General features: G+C 31.9%; 2 protein-coding genes across 2 annotated transcripts; one reads left to right on the plus strand and one right to left on the minus strand.

The window, feature by feature from the left end:
• Positions 1-2,702: 2,702 nt before the first annotated feature.
• Positions 2,703-12,549, minus strand: LOC134687286 (uncharacterized). The gene is made up of 5 exons (XM_063547442.1): positions 12,316-12,549; positions 9,182-9,248; positions 8,411-8,533; positions 4,274-4,373; positions 2,703-3,763 (listed from the first exon to the last, which is right to left on the minus strand). The coding sequence occupies exons 1-5, from the start codon at positions 12,485-12,487 to the stop codon at positions 3,278-3,280; spliced, it is 948 nt and encodes a 315-aa protein (XP_063403512.1). The 5' UTR covers positions 12,488-12,549; the 3' UTR covers positions 2,703-3,277.
• A 29-nt stretch (positions 12,550-12,578) lies between these two features.
• LOC134687288 (uncharacterized) lies at positions 12,579-17,179 on the plus strand. The gene is made up of 4 exons (XM_063547443.1): positions 12,579-13,105; positions 15,039-15,166; positions 15,860-15,932; positions 16,803-17,179. The coding sequence occupies exons 1-4, from the start codon at positions 12,797-12,799 to the stop codon at positions 16,959-16,961; spliced, it is 669 nt and encodes a 222-aa protein (XP_063403513.1). The 5' UTR covers positions 12,579-12,796; the 3' UTR covers positions 16,962-17,179.
• The last annotated feature ends 2,510 nt before the right edge of the window (positions 17,180-19,689 follow it).

Below are 19,689 nucleotides of genomic sequence, written 5' to 3' on the forward strand. Positions count from 1 at the left end.
ACATGAACTATAACCACTGAACCATGAAGTCAAGGTCATGACACCTGCTAGTTGGACATGTACACCTTACAGTCCTTCCATACACTGAAAATACTAGACCTATTATTTATAGTATCTGAGATATGACCTTGACCATCAAAACATAACCTTGTTCACTGATCCATGAAATGACATCAAGGTCAAGTGAAAACTTTCAGACCGGCATGAGAACCTTGCAAGGTATGCAAGAACCAAATATAGTTATCCTATTACTCATAATAAGAGAGAAATGAACATTACAAAACATCTTTTTTCCAAGAAGTCACTGAACCATGAAAATGAGGTCAAGGACAATGGACATGTGACAAGTCAGAAACCTCCAAACACAAGTAACATGCGGCATCTATATACAAAGTATGAAGCATCCAGATCTTCCATCTTCTAAAAAATAAAGGTTTGGAGAAGTGAACTAAGGCTGCTGCTACTGTAGCCTATGGCATATTGAATATGAGAGATGAACTTGACCACAAAAACAAAACCTTGATCACTGTTCCATGCAATGAAGTAAAGGTTGGCTAGACTCATTCAATTATCCTATATACCAAATAAAGTTATCCAATCATTCTAAGTAGTTGAATAATTTCCATGTTAAATGAAGCTATGATTTTTTTTTGAAGCAGTAACTGATCCATGAAATTATGGTCAAGGACATTGCACATATGACACTAAAACTTTGTATACAGTTACTGCTGCATGGTACAAAAACGGAGCCCTTTTAAAGATTGATGTGAGGTATGGGTTTTGTTCATTGTTGAAGGCAGTACTATAACTTATAGTTGCTTACTTCAAATTTGGTCTCTGGTAAATTTAAGTTATCTCATTGGCAATCATACCGAATCTTATTTTTATTGTACACAAAGTAATAGTCTGCAGAAAGACATATCACAAGATTAAAATTATTCTGTCTCACCCCGATGCTGTTTGGTTGGCTGAACTTGTACATGTGTTTTCAAGAATTGGGTGCAGTTAGAAATTGCTGTATTATATTTTATTTTTGGTACTTAAGTACAGTATCACAATTCAAAATGTACTATTAAAAGAACAAATAAAAACCATACAAATCGCTCTTCAACAAGCTTGTTCATTACATATCATTAATTATAAAAAAATAACAACTAAAAAACTTATATAACAATAGCTACAAGACATTCATTTTATATTCGGCAAGCCTCAATTAATAATAATATATTATGTCAAACATTGCAATTGTTAATTTTTTTAACCCTAGTTGACCATGCCAATGCGTGTAGAAAATTCCCACCAATAAACCCAAAACTTTTCATTCACGAATGTTCATTTTCCTTTATTAAATTCCCTGCGAGAAAAGAGTTGTATACAGTGGGCAATGTTGCAAGTTTATTTACAAGAATAATAAAACACTATGAACACATATATTCATGAACCAAGATTTCACTTGCATTATTTAAAACTCCAATCCAAAGCATTAAATCAGCTGCATAAACTGTCTTCACAGCCAGATAACTAATTGAACTTGTATTGTTTTATAAGTAGTGCATGTCAGAATGGGAGCAATTATAGGATCTTATTTTAATTAGATTGCTCAAAATAATGTACGAAACCAGAAATTCTATTATTGTTGTACTTAATTTGTCCAATACACTTTTTTAAATGTAATACTGTACATTCAGAAATTATTGCGATGTTTTTATTATTGCGATGTTTTTATTATTGCGAAAAATACGACACTCACAGGGTTATAACCGCAATAATTTAAACTCGCATTTTGATTTTTATTATATGAATTAAAGTAAAACAGGATTATACTCAATATTGCAAAAAATAAAATTGCATTTTAGTTTAAAAATACTAAGCTACAATGGCTTCAGTATAGAATTAATCATAAAATTCTGGCAACAAATACATTTTTAAACAAAATTGGGATTGTGCAAAACCCATATTGTACTTTTTGTAAGACTGAACTTGAATCAATTGAACATATACTGTGGGATTGTTATTATGTACAACAATTTATTGAGCAAACTGAAATGTGGTTTCTCCATAACGGTATTAGTATACCATTTACACAGGATATTTTTTTGTTTGGAAATTTAACACGAATGTACAAAGGTGACCCTCAAAACAATATTTTTCTCTGGATTAAACAATATATATATAATACACGATATTTTAAAGGAGAATTAAGTTTAACAGCATTGATTGAAAAAATAAAGCATCATTATATTTTGGAGAAGAAGATATCAGTTAAAAATAAATGTTTTGAAAAGTTTAATCAAGCTTGGTGCATTTACCAAGAGGCTTTACAGGATACTTTGGTGGATTAGCAACTATGAAAAAATTGGCAGACATCAAAATGATTTTTTTTATTTTTTTTATTGTTTTTTTTTTTTTTTTTTGTTTTTTTTTGCTTTTTTTGTTTTTTTTGTTTTTCTTTAATCATCTTTTAATTCTTTTATTTATTAATTCTCTATATTTTTTTTTGTATGTCCTTTTTAATAAGATACAATTATAAAATCCAAACAAAATGTTATTTTTCAAGTTCTATACATTTTCTAATAGGTTGTATTATATTACATTTATATATATATGAACTTATTGTTTGATAACTGTACTGTTGTATATTATATATGTTGGATAAAAAAAATAAAAATAAAAAAAAAAAAAAAAATGACAAAATCACAATAATAAATGCACCCAATATTTTCTGAATTTACAGTAAAACATTTCTCTGCGACAACCAATACACCTTATCGCTATTTAGTCCATTCCTGAAAAAACAGTCATTTATACAACTCCCTGTTTAGGTCACACGGACCGAAAATTGAGGTCATCAGCAGTGAGCTGAGGGAGGAAAAACTTTAGAAAGTGATCATCAAGAAACTTTGATATAGTATGATCCACTTTTTACAAAATTAAAATTGAAGTAAAAAAAATATTTTGTTTGAAGTATTTACGGTAGTTTAAACAGGTCTCATTAAAAAGTATCATGCATGGTGAATTGTTTAAACAGGGACCCAGATAGCTTCAACTGGATGAAAAAGCTGTGTAATTTTAGAACTTATCCGGAATGGAATAAATAGCGATTAGGTGTATTATATCCCAGGATACAGAAAGTAAAATGTACAATGTCACTTATCAGTTTCATTAATAGGAATGTTTCATCACCACAGCATTTCTTGTAGATTGTAATCAAAATACAATGGAAAAATATAAAATCAAAGACATTCTAACACTTAAAAATATAGTCACTGTATCAGAATTAATATTTGCTTCTTTTATTTTTGTAAGTTGAATTATCTGCCCTTGGATCAGACTGTTTCTTCCTTTTAAGTGTATCCATGTATGACTGACTTGTTCTGTAGCTTGATTGAAGTCCATCATTGGTCTCCTGACCAAGATCCTCACTTCTAGAATAAACACTACTATTCCCGTCCTCAAATTTCCTAAAAGCCGGTCTTTTCTGAGCACCCTTTGATGAAGGCATACCGGCATTGTATGACTGAACACTATTTTCTGAAGTCACACCATTATTGTACATTTCCCTGGACATTGTTTCTGGTCTTCTAACTGCTTCTGGTTGCTGTGGTGGTACAAATGCGTGAAAACTGCCTTCTTTCCTGGGCACTTCCGTAGGATTTATATTGTGACTGTCATCAGCGACACTTTCTGGCTGGTCGTCATACTCCTCAAGGAATGTCTCTATGTGTTTCAGCCTACCATCCACAGTTACCAGGACATGCTTTATCTGTAAGAAAAAAAAATTGATGCTGGTGTAATTCCTTTGCATCAGCAATCACCATCCAACTTCTGATATCCGTAAAAATAATAAAAGAGGCCAAAATAATCATACAACCATTGGATAGAGATAATACAGAAAACATAACGAAACTAAGAAAAAAGCATGAATAACCTAGATTTTGTAAAGTAAACATAATCTGACAATTTTTAAAATTGAAATTGTAAAAAAAAAAGAAAGTTATTTATAGAAAACTAATTGATAAGTTCACACCAGAAATTTTAAACAGATTGATTGTTTGATGCAACTATCATATAAAAGACGTCACACATGAAATAGAACTAAACAAAACAACAGGGTATTTACCCAACAAATCCAGATAATTCTGCATAGAAATGGTAATAGACACATATTGAAATAGAGCCATGACCCCATTCAATAATTAAACTTCCCTTCCTTCCTTCCCTCCCACATACAGTTTAATGGAAAAGCCCTAATCTATTTTGGATTAAGAATTACCTTATCTAATTTGGTATGCATTTCTTTTAGTTCTCCAAAAGATAATGTGTCATCTAAGTTCAGAGCCTGACAGTTCTGTGAACAAGAACCAACTTGGTAACTACAAAACAAATTCATATTTGTATACATTAAACATATTTGATGCTGAAATGTAATATCCCAGCATTTAAAGGAGTAGGTCCGGTAAGAGCCCTTTTTGGCCCCAGAATATAGAAGTTTTACAAAATTGTTAAAATGTAAACTTTTAGTTATTAATTGGATAGTAGAATGGTTCTGCTACATAAATATAGGCTGTTTTTGACAATACAATGCACATATATTGAGTACTAGCACCATTAAGTCATGCTAAATTACTGAAACCTTCACAATTCCAACATTTTAGCTAAATTTTAGACGGTTTCCGTGTAAAACGAAAGTGGCCGCATTCGTGTTCATCCAAAATATTGAAATGGAAGTTGTATTTGATGATAATAAATTACATATATAAAGATTGAGGATGAACACGGATGCGGCCACTTTCATTTTTGACAAAAACCATCTGAAAAGTGACATTTTTTTGCATATTTGGTAGAATTTTCATATTTAAGCTTCAATCGGATAGTTTTTAATGACTAAATGAGTTAAAATCTTTCACAAAAAATAATTGAATCAAATGAAATAGACACTTAAGTGTTTAAAAAGTGGTCAAAATCTTTCATCAGATGAATCTGAAATTTGAGGCCAAAATCGGTCCTTACCGGACCTACTCCTTTTGTAAAAAAGTAAAATTGCTTTAAAATTTGGAAAAAATATAGATAGGATTTTGAGCAGATTTTTAAACCACTGAGTCCAAGAACCCTGAATGGCTCCTTCAGTAAAAAAAACCAAACAAAATGGCTTCATACATAAAAAAGAAAAAAGCTCATCTCAGAATGAATGCATGCCATGGTACAGTTAGTGAGGTCACAAAATAATATCATATCCTTTTGACAAAATAATATTATATCACTTTATAATCATATCAAGTTTGAAAATAAACTATTCTCATATATCCGACTTTTGACTCCAAAATTCATATTTGTTCGACTGGATACCTACAACAAATTGGACATCCTGGTACCAAGTCAGGAAAGAACATTGAACTTAAAAAGAGTAATATGAAGCATTCAAAAGGTACAATTTTAGGAGGAGTTTAACTGCTAAACATTTTCTTTACACTACAGAAGAACCCTCAAACTACATCACTTGTATGTTTAATTTTACTTATGTCACCCGATCGACAATGTCGGGTGACATATATTGCTTTTCCTCTGTTTCTTTTTCTTTTTCTGTATTATTATTATTCTTCCACCTATTTTGTCCGGCAGTTTTCTCAGAGACAATGGAACCAATCTTAATGAAAGTTGACTATAATGAGGAACACAAAATTTCGGGTTGCAGCCGTTACCATAAAAACAGAAAAAATGTGAAAAAAATCCAGTTTTTGATTTTGGTGAATTATTTGGACATAGTTAAACTTAGAATCATTATATTTGATACAATGTAGGTACCCGGCATATACTGGTTTTGGATGATTTTGGCAATCATTGGAACCACTATGTTGCCATGGACACTGCACCAAAAATTTCAAAAATATCACAATGCTCCAAATTTTTTGAAACTTCATAGTAATGATGAGCAACATTGGTAGATGTGGAATTTGGAGTTGGAATTTCCAAAATGTCTGCCGTTACCATGGAAACAATGCAAAACAGGTCAAAATGATCCAAGTGGCATTTACTTTCTTAAAATGGTAGGTCAAATTGATCGAAACTTTGATGGTTATGGTCCCTGCCATGTACCATAATTTGTGGTATATGCCATTAAATTTTGGGAGTGGTCTCTGTTGCCATAGGAACCATCACTAATGTCAAAAATTTCAAAATGCTTCAAAATTGATCAAACTTTAAATGATTGTAGACTGGCAAGTCTGGATGAGACTTTGGAAAAAGACAACTGTTGCCATGGAAACTGCAAAAAAGTCAAAAATTCTCAAAATGCTTTGAACTTAATGAAACTTTATATCATTATTAACTGGCAAATAAAGATGACACTTTTGACATAGAAATTTTCAAAATGGCTGCCGTTGCCATGGAAACAGCAGAAAAGTGATTTTTTTAAATACTCTGAATGTACTGAAAATTAACAGAAAGATGTATTGCCATGTATCTATGTGCATTCACTGTTAAACAATTTTGATATGGCTGCCGCTTAGTGGCAATTAGGGGAAGGGTGACATCCGCTATTGCTTGCAATGGCAATTTAATTCTAGTTTGGGTTGCTCTTTCTAGATTGAGTACCAGGATGTCTTACCACAAAAAGGACAACCTGTTATTGTGAACCAAATGAAAGTTTACCACAGAGTCGTCTGCTCTTGACCAAGGTATTTAAACTTGTGCAAGTTTACCTGCACCATTTAATCAATACAATAGTTAAGTTCTCTGTGTAGTTTATTCACTTGGACATTTAAATTTCTTCTAGGAGAAATCTATCACTCATTGATTAATCTGTCTGACCAAAAAAATTTCTTCTTTGTTGATTGAAATACATGTATAAACTCACATAAACTGCATGTGATACAGTTTTTATTCAATATCATTAGTATATTTTCAATCTGTTCAAAATAAGCACTGATTTAATTATAAAAAGTTTATTTCTGATTTTTTTTAACTACTGCATGCATTTAAGTTTCAAAGAATTTGCATGTTTTTTGTGGTTGTTCAGTTATAAATATTGTTGTTATTGTTGTTGTAAAGAATACATTTATAAAGACATTACTTATACATTATCATTTCAAGTTTTTATTTGTGGACTGACTAAAAAAGCAAATTTTAATAGGTAAAATGTTGAAACTTTTATTAATTTTTAAATCAGTGTTTATATCAAACAAATTGAAAACGTGTTATTGATTGAATAAATACAACATCACATGCAGTTTTATAATTACTAATAATTATTTCTACATGTACTTCCATTATTGACAGTTCAATTTTTTGTTCAGGTAAATTATTAATCAGTGAGTGATAGATTTCTCTTGCAAGAAATTTAAAGGTCCCAGTGAATAAACTATACAGAGAACAATATCTATTGTATTTGTCAGATGGGACAATAGAACTTACAAAAGGTTAAATGGATACGTAACTTGCAGGTAAATCTGTGGAAAACTATGATAGGGGTCGCAATAAAAATATATAAAATCCAGATTCAAAAGTTGGTAATATGAAAACAGTCTTTTGAAATTACTGCAGTTCAATATGTCTGACCAAAACCAGTTTACCTTCTTGTAGATTAAGTAATACTTGAATGAATTTTTGTAGAAAAATTTCCAACTTCAGTCCTTTTTCCCCCCCCCAGATCAAACCTCTTTTACTCTTTCTATCAAGCATCCTAACTTTTTTACTCCATTTATCCCCCATCCCAAATTCATTTCATCCCCCTCTTCATTGTGAAAAATTCTTAGAATGCACAAATAATTCTGAATAAACAGTAATTGATTTTTTTAGCATGTCTTTTGATTAAGTAAACCCATTTCAATTGATATTTTATAGTGTGTATTCCTATGTTGTGATGCTACACTATTGCTTCAGGTATGGGTGAATGTTAGGGGGGGATAGGAGGGGTCCTGATCCCGAAATCCCGGACTTAAAAACACGAAATCCTGAGGTCCCGAAATTCGAATAAAGAATTCCCAGATCCCGAAAGGGTCAATAACGAAATCCCGAGCTTAAAAACACCCGATCCCTGAGTCCCGATAAAAGTCCTATCCCCCCTCAAGGTTGGTTCCTATTAAAACATTTAAACCCACTGCATTTGTTTGCACATGTCTTGGTCAGGAACCTGATGTTCAGTGGTTGTTGATATGGTTCATAAGAGTTTCATGTATCTCATTTTTTTTATATAGATTAGAACATTGCTTTTCCCGTTTGAATGGTTTTACACAAGAACATTTTTGAGACCTTTATAGCTTGCTGTTCCATGTGAGCCAATGCTCATTGTTGAAGACCGTACTTTGATCTGTAATGATTTACTTTTTAATAATTATCACTTGGATGGAGAGATTTCACATTGGTAATTATACCACATTTTCTTACATATGAATCAAATGAAGAGAATTGTCACCTTGAAAGTTTATCTATAAATAGAGAGAAGAGTCCACGTAAATGATCCAGCTGAGTTGGTGTTGTCCGGTACATTCGACCGATCTCTTCATTACATACTTCACACTTCAGCACATTAAAGGCACTAAAAATAGACAACAAAAGCTACACATTAATTCAAATTACAAAATTTAGCATCTTAACAATAAACTGAACCATGATGATGAGTGCAAAATATTTCTAAATTTCAAAATTATTGATTACTTTAAACCAACTTATCTTCTTGTGCGATTTATTTTCATGACCTTTTACAAGTAGAAAAATATCGCGAAGTAAATCGTCGCAAATATGCAAAAGTTGAATTCCTTACTTATTAACATGAAGTAAATTTGAGAATCACGAAATTAAATCGCCGCTAAATAGGCTAGAACGCAAATAAGTATCCTAAAAATAAAGTTGATTTATAGTATTTAAATCATTTTCTCAGTTCTAACTCTACAAAGGATAAAAAGAATCTAGGTTAACAGCTAGAATTTCTTTTAAAACATAATTTTATCCTGAAAACAGCAACTGCATAATTTTATGAAACATTTATTATTTGATTCATTGTTGGTTGCTTAACGTCCAGATGCTTATACATATTGTCAACATAATAATGATGAAAAAATTATTGTTTTATTGACATCATATGGTGTTTTTTTTGGGATTTCAATACCTAAAATATTATTTAAACACCCTGCTTCACACTTTACATCAAGTATACATTTTCTCTGTAATTAAAAAATTACACTACCTGCCAAAATCTGTGCCATTCTTTGATGTTTCCAGGACTTCTGTTATTAAAACTTTTTCAGATGCATCTGTGGTGATAAAAAAAAAACTTTTCTCATAAAACAAATCCTAATTATGCAATATTTGTAAATTATTCATGTGCAAAAGTTCAACATTTGTTCAAGTACAAACAAGAAAATAGAAGGCGATATATTTCAGGAGTCTATTTCACAAAAAAACTTACGATTAAGATTGATTGTTAGTATTTTGAATTGTTTATGACTTACGACTAAGATTGATTGTAAGTATACTAAATTGTTCATTACTTACGACAAATCTAAGTAGTAAGTTTTTTCGCCCACAACTAATGAATGCAAGTTCAAAGTAATGAATCTACTGATTTCAAAACACCTCCTCTGTAATGGTAGTAGCTGCACTCCAGAATAGATTTCAATTTGCAGCACAATAAGAGTACAGGAGACACAATATTTGGGCCTGATTATAAAGTCCATTTTTTCAATTTGGTGAAAAGACATGTTAAGAAAGTGTAAGCAACGGAAGAGACGCGCTGAAAAATTAGCCCAACGATGTAAGACCAACCAAAGTTTTAAAGCTCTATTAAGTCTAGGCACATACGAGGTGGTTTGGTAGTCTATTCCATTTAAAATTTAAAAAATTGTTCTTACAAAGAATGACTGTTTATTCTGTGGATTCATTATTATTCGTTGGATACCAATTTTTGTGGATTTCTTGGGAACAGTTGAACCACGAAATCAAATGTTCAACAAATGACAAATTTTCTCATGGCTTGTATGCAGACTTCGGCAAAACCACAAAATCAAATATCCACGAACATGTAAGTTTTCCTCAATCCACGAAAATTGGTACCCACAAAAATAAATGAATCCACAGTATATTAAGTCAGATTTACTAGGTGGAATTTTGAAAAACAGGGTATCGTCTTTTACGAATTTGTCTACCTTTTTTTTGGTTTCATAGTCACTTAATTGTTTGTATCTTTATCATGTTTATTGAAGTTTTTGTCTCTCCTATTATTTGAATTTTGTGGGATAACTAGTACAATATATCTCTGTTTAAGTTTGAACATAAGTACCCTTACCCTTATAAATACTACTATTACCTTCCTCAATGCAGCGAAACAGACTCAGTGGATGACAAAAGACAAGATTTTTAAGAGTGCTGAAAGATAAAATGCATATTTGCATCTTATGCTTTAAAAATATTAAACAAGATTTAGACATTAATCAGTGCCAGAACCCTACCCACCTGTAACAGTATTGGCTATAAATACCTTATCTATGAATACTATAGTAACCATACCTGTCAACATGGTCAACCTGTGACGATGAAAATGCAGGTAATGACCTGCATTGAAGAATTAAATCTCAGGTCATAACGCGTACAAACTTTTTCGAGCTGAATTTCAGTATTTATGGTACATTTTCTTATAATGTATATCAAAGATACCAAAACATCAATGCATGTTCACTTGGTTAAGTCATTTTAAATCCTATTAATTATTATTTCATTGCAATCTTTATAAATTTGTGTATCACAGTCTTATGTTTATTACTCTTTGTGATCATAATCAATTCAATTACTAGAATTCAATTCATAATTCATATGTAATTTTAAAATGTTTGAGACTACTGGCTATGAAGCTTTTAATCATACCATCATTCATTGTACATATGTACAAGGAAATTAGACTATGGTAAAATATAGTAATACAGTTAAAGGAAGTATAAATGAAAAAATAATTTTCAACTTTTTTTTAAACAAAAATGTGTCCAAAATACATGGATGCCCACTCGCACTATCATTTTCCATGTTCAATGGACCATGAAATTGGATAAAAAATATAATTAGGCATTAAAATTAGAAAGATCATATCATAAGGAACATGTGAACTAAGTTTCAAGCTGACTGGACTTCAACTTCATCAAAAACTACCTTGACCAAAAACTTTAACCTGAAGCGGGACAGACGAACAGACAGATGAACTAACAGACAGAGGAACGGACGCACAGACCAGAAAACATAATGCCCCTCTATTATCGTAGGTGGGGCATTAAAATTGTATGAAGGTATATAAATAGTGGAAAGTTATTTTTCAATATGCAGATACAAATGTATGTATTTGAATTTTATATTTTTAATGATTTAATCTTTTTCACCCATAAAACGTAAATATAAGGAATAAATTTGAATGGTGACAAATAAGGGAAAGTAACTTTAATATTGAAATATGTTTGTAAACCAACAGAGCGATTGGTATTTACGACCTAAAGCTAAGGTAATTGGTGTTAACAGTGTGTTTGACACCAAAGCTGTCAAGTGAAGCCATGCACTTAATGCATGTAATGGGTCACTTCATTTGATAGTCAATATGGCTAATTGAACTTCCTGTTCATTGAAGAATTACGATTTTGCCGGTATTTCATAGGAATATTACTTATGAAATCAATCTCAATGCTAAGAAATACGGGTGAAATCGGGTCATTTTCGGAATTCCCGGGTTATTTCAATGACCCGGCGGGTGTCCCGGGTGATCCCTCAGAATTGTGAAAATCCTGGGTCACACCCGCAGAATACGGGTCAGTTGACAGGTATGATAGTAACCTCATTATGTTAATGGGATACATGTGCTATGATAAGACATATGCTTTATATACTGTGTATTGCCAGTTGCCAATGCAATAAATAGTTATAAGTAGATATAGGAAGATGTGGTGTAAGTGCCAATGAGACAACTCTCCATCCAAATAACAATTTAAAAAGTAAACCATTATAGGTTAAAGTACGGCCTTCAACACGGAGCCTTGGGCTTGGCTATAAGTCTACTTGATTATATATACATCTTTGTGTCTGCAGCCAAATACTTAAATACCCCATACCCCATTTTTTCCTGATGATCAATGCATTTGAATGGGGACATGTAGTTAGGACACTTTTATCCTGGGTTAAGAAAATATAGGAACCCCTTTTGTAGATGGCCCCTGTTAATCATGTGTTCATGACAGGATACCTCATGAAATTACATACAGTTGGAATATGATTGACTCTGTATGGTCTTTATCGTTATAGGTAATCAAGATCCAAAAATCAACAAATTATCATGAAATTTTGACATACTTTTCAAACTGACAGTCCTCAATACATCATCAGCAAAAGCCCAAGCGGTTGTATCCCCAACAATTGAACTGCATTGTGAACATTGTAAAACTAGAGTTTCAGTTGGATTTTCTTCTGCTGGGCTTTCGTCTGTGCTAGGTGCATTATCTATGCTGTTTACACCATTGGACATTGCGATTGTCAACCTTTCCCGCCAAAGTTATGCAGGTTAATAATTAGCACGTCAGAAGAAGTGAACCTAAAACCTGGAAAGCGTTTCCGAGTTGTCGCTTGATGGGTGTTTTTGTTTCTTGATAAACAGTTATCTTTTAAGATTCATATTTTCGGGTAAAATCAATTTTAGTACAAAATATATAAAAGTATCAAATACTATCCTGTTTTCAGAGTTTAACCGTATGTCTATGAGGATATTTTACAGAGCCTACCATTATTTTTACATTTCTCTCCCCATGCCACAACATCCCCATTCAAATGTATCATTATGTTGTACTTTTCTAAAATATTTCGAACAGTCAGTCGGTACTCATTACAATCTAAAGTGTCAAAAAATTTAAGAGGCATTTCATGTCAAAGATCATCGATTTCATATTGCTGTTCCAAGAAACTACATACAATTTCAATTGACAAGAAATCTCTTGACACTAGCTGTTCATACCCAGGATCACTGTGTTGTCACACAGTGAACAGACATTTCAGTACTACTGATTGCCTGCAAAAAAAGAGAAAAAAGGTTGAACATACTGACAATTCAGATTCAGAGACTGAAGACAATGAAGATTTAGATGAGGAGGTTTGTTGTAATTTATAGATATGAATAAGACAGTTTAACAGTGACTTTAAAAAAAAAGAAGATGTGGTATGATTGCCAAAGAGACAACTGTCCATGATAGACCAAATGACACAGAAACTATAGTTCAATGTACAGCCTTCAACAATGAGCAAAGGCCAAAACCCATACAGCATAGTCGGCTATAATAGGCCATGAAACATTGTGAAATGACAAATGTAAATTAAAACAATTCAACAATAAAAAAAAAAAAAAAAAGCTATCCAGTCATTTCTGTGTAAAATCTTTGTATATAAAGCTTTATATTTCAGAAGGTCAAGATCTGTATTACTATATATATACATTGTACTTATTTATTTAAATATATTATATACAATTACTTGCTATTCCTTGCTATATATATATATATACAAGTAGAACTAGATGCTTCATACCTTGTGTGTAGATGTTCTGCACCATAAAATATTGGCTTCATATACTTGAAGTTGAGTCAAATAATTCACTTGCCCTAAAAATATATATATATATGTAACTGAAAAAAAAACATCTCTTGGATAATAAATATGAACAATCTTATTTCAAGACATGGATTTCATTTTAATAATCTAAATCCTATTGATATTTAAATGTCAACTAAAACAGATGAACAATAATCATGATAATCCTGATCTCACTTCTAGTAACACAATATCATCTCAATTAACTCTTCTAACTAACTATCCATCTTCCCCTCTCTCATCTCTCTTGCATCCCCTTATATACATAATTACAGGCGGTACACCAATGGTTCCAAAGATAGGGTACGGGGCGGTTCTGTACATGACCTAGGGTATAACTGTGCTCGTTATACATAACAAAAGACGCTATTATTAACATCATGAGCATAAAATCAACTATATTTTGTGTATGAACTTATTTTCAAGTGTCAATTTTTGTCTGGCAAGTATCATCTGACCTTGAATTAATTTTCATGGTTCATTTGTCAATGTTGTTTTGTGGTTTGGTCTGTTTTTCAAATACTTTTAGCATTAGGTCTATTTTAGGTGTATAGAATATAAATTATGCAAAGTGTACATATCTGTATGGCAGGTATGATCTGACCTTGACTCCATTTTAATAGTTCATTGGATAAGTGCTTGCCTTTTGGTCTGTTGTTCGACGATAAGCAATAGGTCAGCTATATTTGATGATCCCAACTCACAATGGAGATGGAAAACAGGTGCTCTAGAAAGGTATTCTTATCATAATTTACATAGGAATTCATATACATGTAGTACCGGTGTTGAAAAAACCAAACTGCAACAATTGAATGAAAGATTGAAATACTTTCTTATTTGATTACATCTAATTTCCTATTGCTTGCAAAGTAAAACTTAAACAATATATATATAGTTTAACCTGAATATATTATATTTGAATTTAATTGGGTGTTATCCTAAATTCCTAATACCTATACATATAGAATAACCATACATTGTATCGAAATATCAATGTTACTTGTACAAGGCTTAGAAACAGGTAGAAATCGAGGCTGTGCCGAGCATTTCTACCCGTTTCGAGCCGAGTACAAATAACATTGATATTTCAAGACAATGTATGATTATTCTTTATATATTGCAGCTCTTAAAATTGTTCTTAATTAAGTATTTTGGGGAAAAAACATCATTTCTTAATTTGAAGCAGACGGAGTTAAATTTCCGCGAACCTGTATGTTTTATTGACGCCATAAATAAAACTCAACGGAAACACATTGTCAACGTCATAAACAAGGTGATATACGGTCAGTGACTGTATATCACATATGAATCTACAGTCAATGCAATTTGACTGCTCAAATAGCACAGCTGCAGTATATAACAAAGCAAGCATGCTAACCAAAATGTTGCTCTACAAGCATTAGGAAATTAGCTGTAATAAATACTAATTTTTTTTCCAGTCAGATGAGGAGTTTGAGCTATATCAAGAGGATGACATTGCAACAACTGAATTTGTAGAGAAAGAAGTTGTAGTGGCGGCCATGAGGGTTGATGCTTTGTTAGCCAAATCTTTAGGAGAAAGTAGAACGTAAATATTTGCCACAGCTGTTATATTTAGAATAGAGAATTGAATAAGGGAATGTGTCTGAGACAATGAACCAGACCAAATAGTAGAAAGGCCACTAATGGGTCTTCAACACTGCTAGAGAACCTTGCACTTGGAGACAGGCTTTAGCTGACCCTTAAAACACTAATGAATATATACAAGTTCAACCAAACAGATGCCACACTAAACCACAAAACATACAAGTGACCCAAAATTAAAAAAGAAAAAACAGACAAGTAAAGGCTAGAGGTTCCTTAGTACTTTATTAATTATTGAATTTCTTTCCACAGTTAATTAGCTTTTATGACACTGTAGGACTGAAAAATGTAAGGATAGAATGGTGCATAATATTTAACATGGGAGATAACTCTATGTTTGCCTCGCACATGGTATCATCAATTATCCATTAATAATCTTGTTGTTGACTATAAAAAAAAATCTGCCTTCTTAAAAAAATTTCTAATTGTTGTATCTATTCCATGCGGCAATAAAAGATTATAAGCCTGTTTCAGTACTGCCAATTTTTCATTAAGCAAATGTGTGAAAATTGTCAAAAATTATGAAAATCAAAGAGAGAAAACAATAGGAATTTCAGTCTTGTATTTATGATGATTTTATTTTCATGGATTAAGCAGTTATATGATATCTTGAATTTATGAATTATTCTATTTATAGGAAAATGGATGAAGAGTTTTACAATAATAAATTAAGAGTAAATGGGACAGTTTTCAAAAATAAAAGTACAAAGGTAGGTTAGAACAGATGATTGAGGAAAACCTGTAATTTCTCGTGGACAATTCAATTCAAGTCTGACCCAAGAAATAAATATGGCCTTCATCAATGATCAACACCAATATAATATAAAGCAACAAATGACAAGCACTGAATTACAATAACTGGTTTCTGGCTTTGTTTGGTTTAACAACCTTCTTCTACACATTTGTTTCATTGTGGCTGGGTTGAGGAAACTGTAAAGCTTTGTATTAACATTAAATATGCAGAGGTAGGTCCTTTCTATTTTGGTGAATGACATGAATCTGGAATCCATAGTTATGGTACTAGGCCTAAATGTTAGTAAAATTTGACAGCTTTCTCAACCCTTTCCAACAACTCAGACTCTTTCATAATTGTGTTCAATGTCATTTACCATAACAAAAAAAAAAATGGTTTTATTATGCAAGAGAAATGGCTCTTTCTTGCTTATGTGATTTAAGGTGCAGCTTTGATAACAAGACAAATTCATAGCATCAAAATCAAAATGAAAAATCTTCAAAAAATAAAAATCAATACCCATGAAAAGAAAATCCAGAGTTTTTTTTATGTATAAGAATAAGAGAAAGGATATACACAGTCATACCTGCTCAAGAAACCACCTGTATAAAGCAAAAACCTGAGTTAAAATTAAATACCATAAATTTTAGGGGGGGGGGGGGGAATGATGTAACACCACAAATAAGCATTTACCTTAATAAATATTTTCTTTCCTCTATAGGTTTTCACCAAAAATTAAAAAAATAATCCCCCTCCCAGTTCTTATTTTTCAAAAGTGAGAAATTTAATTATAAAAGCTTTATCTATGAAATTATCATTTCATTATCCTCACTTTATCTTTTTTCAGGTAGACACAGGAGATTTTATAGACAGAATAGTGGGACACAAGCTGGGACATAAAACAGTGCAGCGTGTCCGTGTGTTAAAAATAAAAGCAAAGAAAACAAAGAAAGGGAATACCAAAGTTATTTGTAGAGTTTGGACCAATCCATTTACAATTAAATGACAATAGTTTTTACAGTGAAATCTGGAACTAATACCTTATATATTGGTCTCAGTTGAAATAGAGTTTCAAAAACATTGAATTTATAGTTAAAGAAACTTGGCTGTTGCCATATATCTGTCTGTTATTTTAATATGAAATCTTGGAAATTTGTCTATATTATCAATTACGGATTGAAAAAATTTAATACTCTAAGGAGGTCAGTCCTCCCATTGCTAAAACCAGGAACATATATATAAACTTGTTAGATATACTGTTCCCAGCTAAAACTGTGTTTGTGGTTTTTTTCGGTACATTTGTCTGATTTTTGACCCCAAGATACCCTTTTTTGAAAATCCTTGATCTTCCAATGTTACTTGCTATTCCCCATAGTAGTTCACTCTACTTTAGACAACTTTTTTAGTTGTGTAGGGTTCAGTGTAGAGCAGTTTCACTTGAAGGTTGTTTGATAATTTGAATACTGAATGATTTAACTTTCTTTAAATGAATCAACAAACTTGGTGAGATCTGTAAGTCAAAATTTTGCACTCAGATGTACATAGATATAGGAAGATATGGTGTGAGTGCCAATGAGACAACTCTCCATCCAATTAACAATTAATAAAAGTAAACCATTATAGGTCAATGTACAGCCTTCAACACAGAGCCTTGGCTCACACCGAACAACAAGCTATAAAGGGCCCCAAAATTACTAGTGTAAAACCATTCAAACAAGAAAACCAACGGTCTAATCTATATAAAAAACGAGAAATGAGAAACACGTATAAATTACATAAACAAACAACAACTACTGTACATCAGATTCCTGACTTACGACAGGTGCAAACATTTGCAGAACTCTTCTAAACTTGGCAAAAAGATAGTGTTTTATTTTTGTTTAGAGATCAACCTCTGCGTTTTATATCACAAAACACAGGAAAAGTGTCTTTGCTTTGTTTTTGTTGGTTTTTGTTATGCCCAGCTAATGTTTATTTGTCTGTCAGTCCCATATCAGGCTATGAATTTTAGTTAAGTAAGTTAATCACAAGGCTCGGGTCACATAACTGGAAAATTAGCACTCATATTCACTAGAATGTGAACTTTTTAAAATCATATATGCTAAAGTACCATTTTGACCTGATTTTCACAGTCCACTGAACATGGAAATAGGATAGTGCAAGCAGGATAGTGTGTTCTATGAAAACCAATATTGTATGTTAAGAAATTTTTCAAAGAAATTATAAAATTGTAAAATTGATGCAAAGTTAGAAGACTGATAAAACATGCAAACTGAATAATCCAATTTTGAAGTTACTATCATCTTTAGTTAGAAATTGTCTTTGTGTCTAGCAATTAAAGAAATATCTAAATAACTTTTGGCAAATTACAGGGTTATCTCCCCTTAATTTTTGAACTTTTAGTGCATTCCAACCAAATGATATGATCTTGATACATGTATATTAGAACAGCCTAGTACTGTTAATGTCGACACTCGGGACCATCTTGACCTTGTTTTACGATATTAATTATTCTTTTATTGTTGGAGACCATTCAGTAACTATCAAGATGAAGAACAGGAATTAAACTTTAACTATTAATCATTCGTATTTTTCTATACATTGACTTTGTTAGCGATTAGGTTCCATGCACGTGTACTCAATAATCCTTTTTTTTCTGTTAAAAGAATCTGAACATGACTTAATGCAAGGGTAACCCTTCAATGTAAAGGTCATACATTGTTGTTGGTTTTTTTCTCATTTTTTTTTATACCGTGGAATTGGTGACCATTTCAATCATTAAACCATGTCAGCTTTCTAGTTTTATCTACGAAAAAAGACAGTTTTGTTCTCTTTGATATCAAGTTCAATTCTCCATGCAGAAACGACGATTCATTTCTGTGTCTTGTAGCATCGTATATTCTTAAAATATTTTCTCGCACATTGTCTGGACATCGGTTGGCATGCAACATTGCAAAACCACATGTTTACAAATGAAAATCAACACTCAGACTATAGTCATAAAGTAGGGCAATAAATGAACAAAAGACAAACCCGGGACATAGAAGTACAAACAACTCTGATAACTATAAAAAGTAAAATAGAAACATGGATCACGAAAAACATGCAGGGGCTACACCAGAGAGTGAAGAGAACTGACTTCTTGCTAGGCACTTTCCGTCAAAACAATTTGACAATGAATCTTTTTGTTTCAGTTTTTTTTTTGAAATTTCAAACATGAGGCATTTGCCTCATTTGCCTCAATGTAGTTACGGCCCTGGCCATCTAAGATGTTAAGAGTATCAGTGAACTGATTTCTTTTTATTCATATTTCTAAAAATGTCAAATAAAGAACAGTAATGCATGTACAAACAATTCCACTGATATTCTGAAAATTTTCCTGTTCTGATATACATGTATCAAGATCATATCATTTGGTTGGAATGCACTAAAAGTTCAAAAATTAAGGGGAGATAACCCTGTAATTTGCCAAAAGTTATTTAGATATTTCTTTAATTGCTAGACACAAAAAGACATTTTCTAACTCAAGATGATAGTAACTTCAAAATTGGATTATTCAGTTTGCATGTTTTATTGGTAATGCTAACTTTGCATCAATTTTACAATTTTATAATTTCTTTGAAAAATTTCTTAACATACATTATTGGTTTTCATAGAACACACTATCCTGCTTGCACTATCCTATTTCCATGTTCAGTGGACTGAAAATAAGGTCAAAATGGTGCTGTTGTGTT

The sequence above is a fragment of the Mytilus trossulus genome, chromosome 10 (genome assembly GCF_036588685.1).
Source record: "Mytilus trossulus isolate FHL-02 chromosome 10, PNRI_Mtr1.1.1.hap1, whole genome shotgun sequence".
Classification (NCBI taxonomy): Eukaryota; Metazoa; Mollusca; class Bivalvia; order Mytilida; family Mytilidae; genus Mytilus; species Mytilus trossulus.

Bases quoted from the DNA above. Each gene is read 5' to 3' on its own strand.
- LOC134687286 (XM_063547442.1), bottom strand. From the start codon at position 12,487: ATGTCCAATGGTGTAAACAGCATAGATAATGCACCTAGCACAGACGAA. The intron at 9,249-12,315 runs GTATGTCAAAAT...TTATCACCACAG, and splicing joins GAGGACTGTCAGTTTGAAAA to ATGCATCTGAAAAAGTTTTA. The intron at 3,764-4,273 runs GTAATTCTTAAT...TTTTTCTTACAG, and splicing joins TGCATACCAAATTAGATAAG to ATAAAGCATGTCCTGGTAAC.
- LOC134687288 (XM_063547443.1), top strand. From the start codon at position 12,797: ATGTTGTACTTTTCTAAAATATTTCGAACAGTCAGTCGGTACTCATTA. The intron at 15,167-15,859 runs GTAAATATTTGC...TTCTATTTATAG, and splicing joins TCTTTAGGAGAAAGTAGAAC to GAAAATGGATGAAGAGTTTT. The intron at 15,933-16,802 runs GTAGGTTAGAAC...ATCTTTTTTCAG, and splicing joins TCAAAAATAAAAGTACAAAG to GTAGACACAGGAGATTTTAT.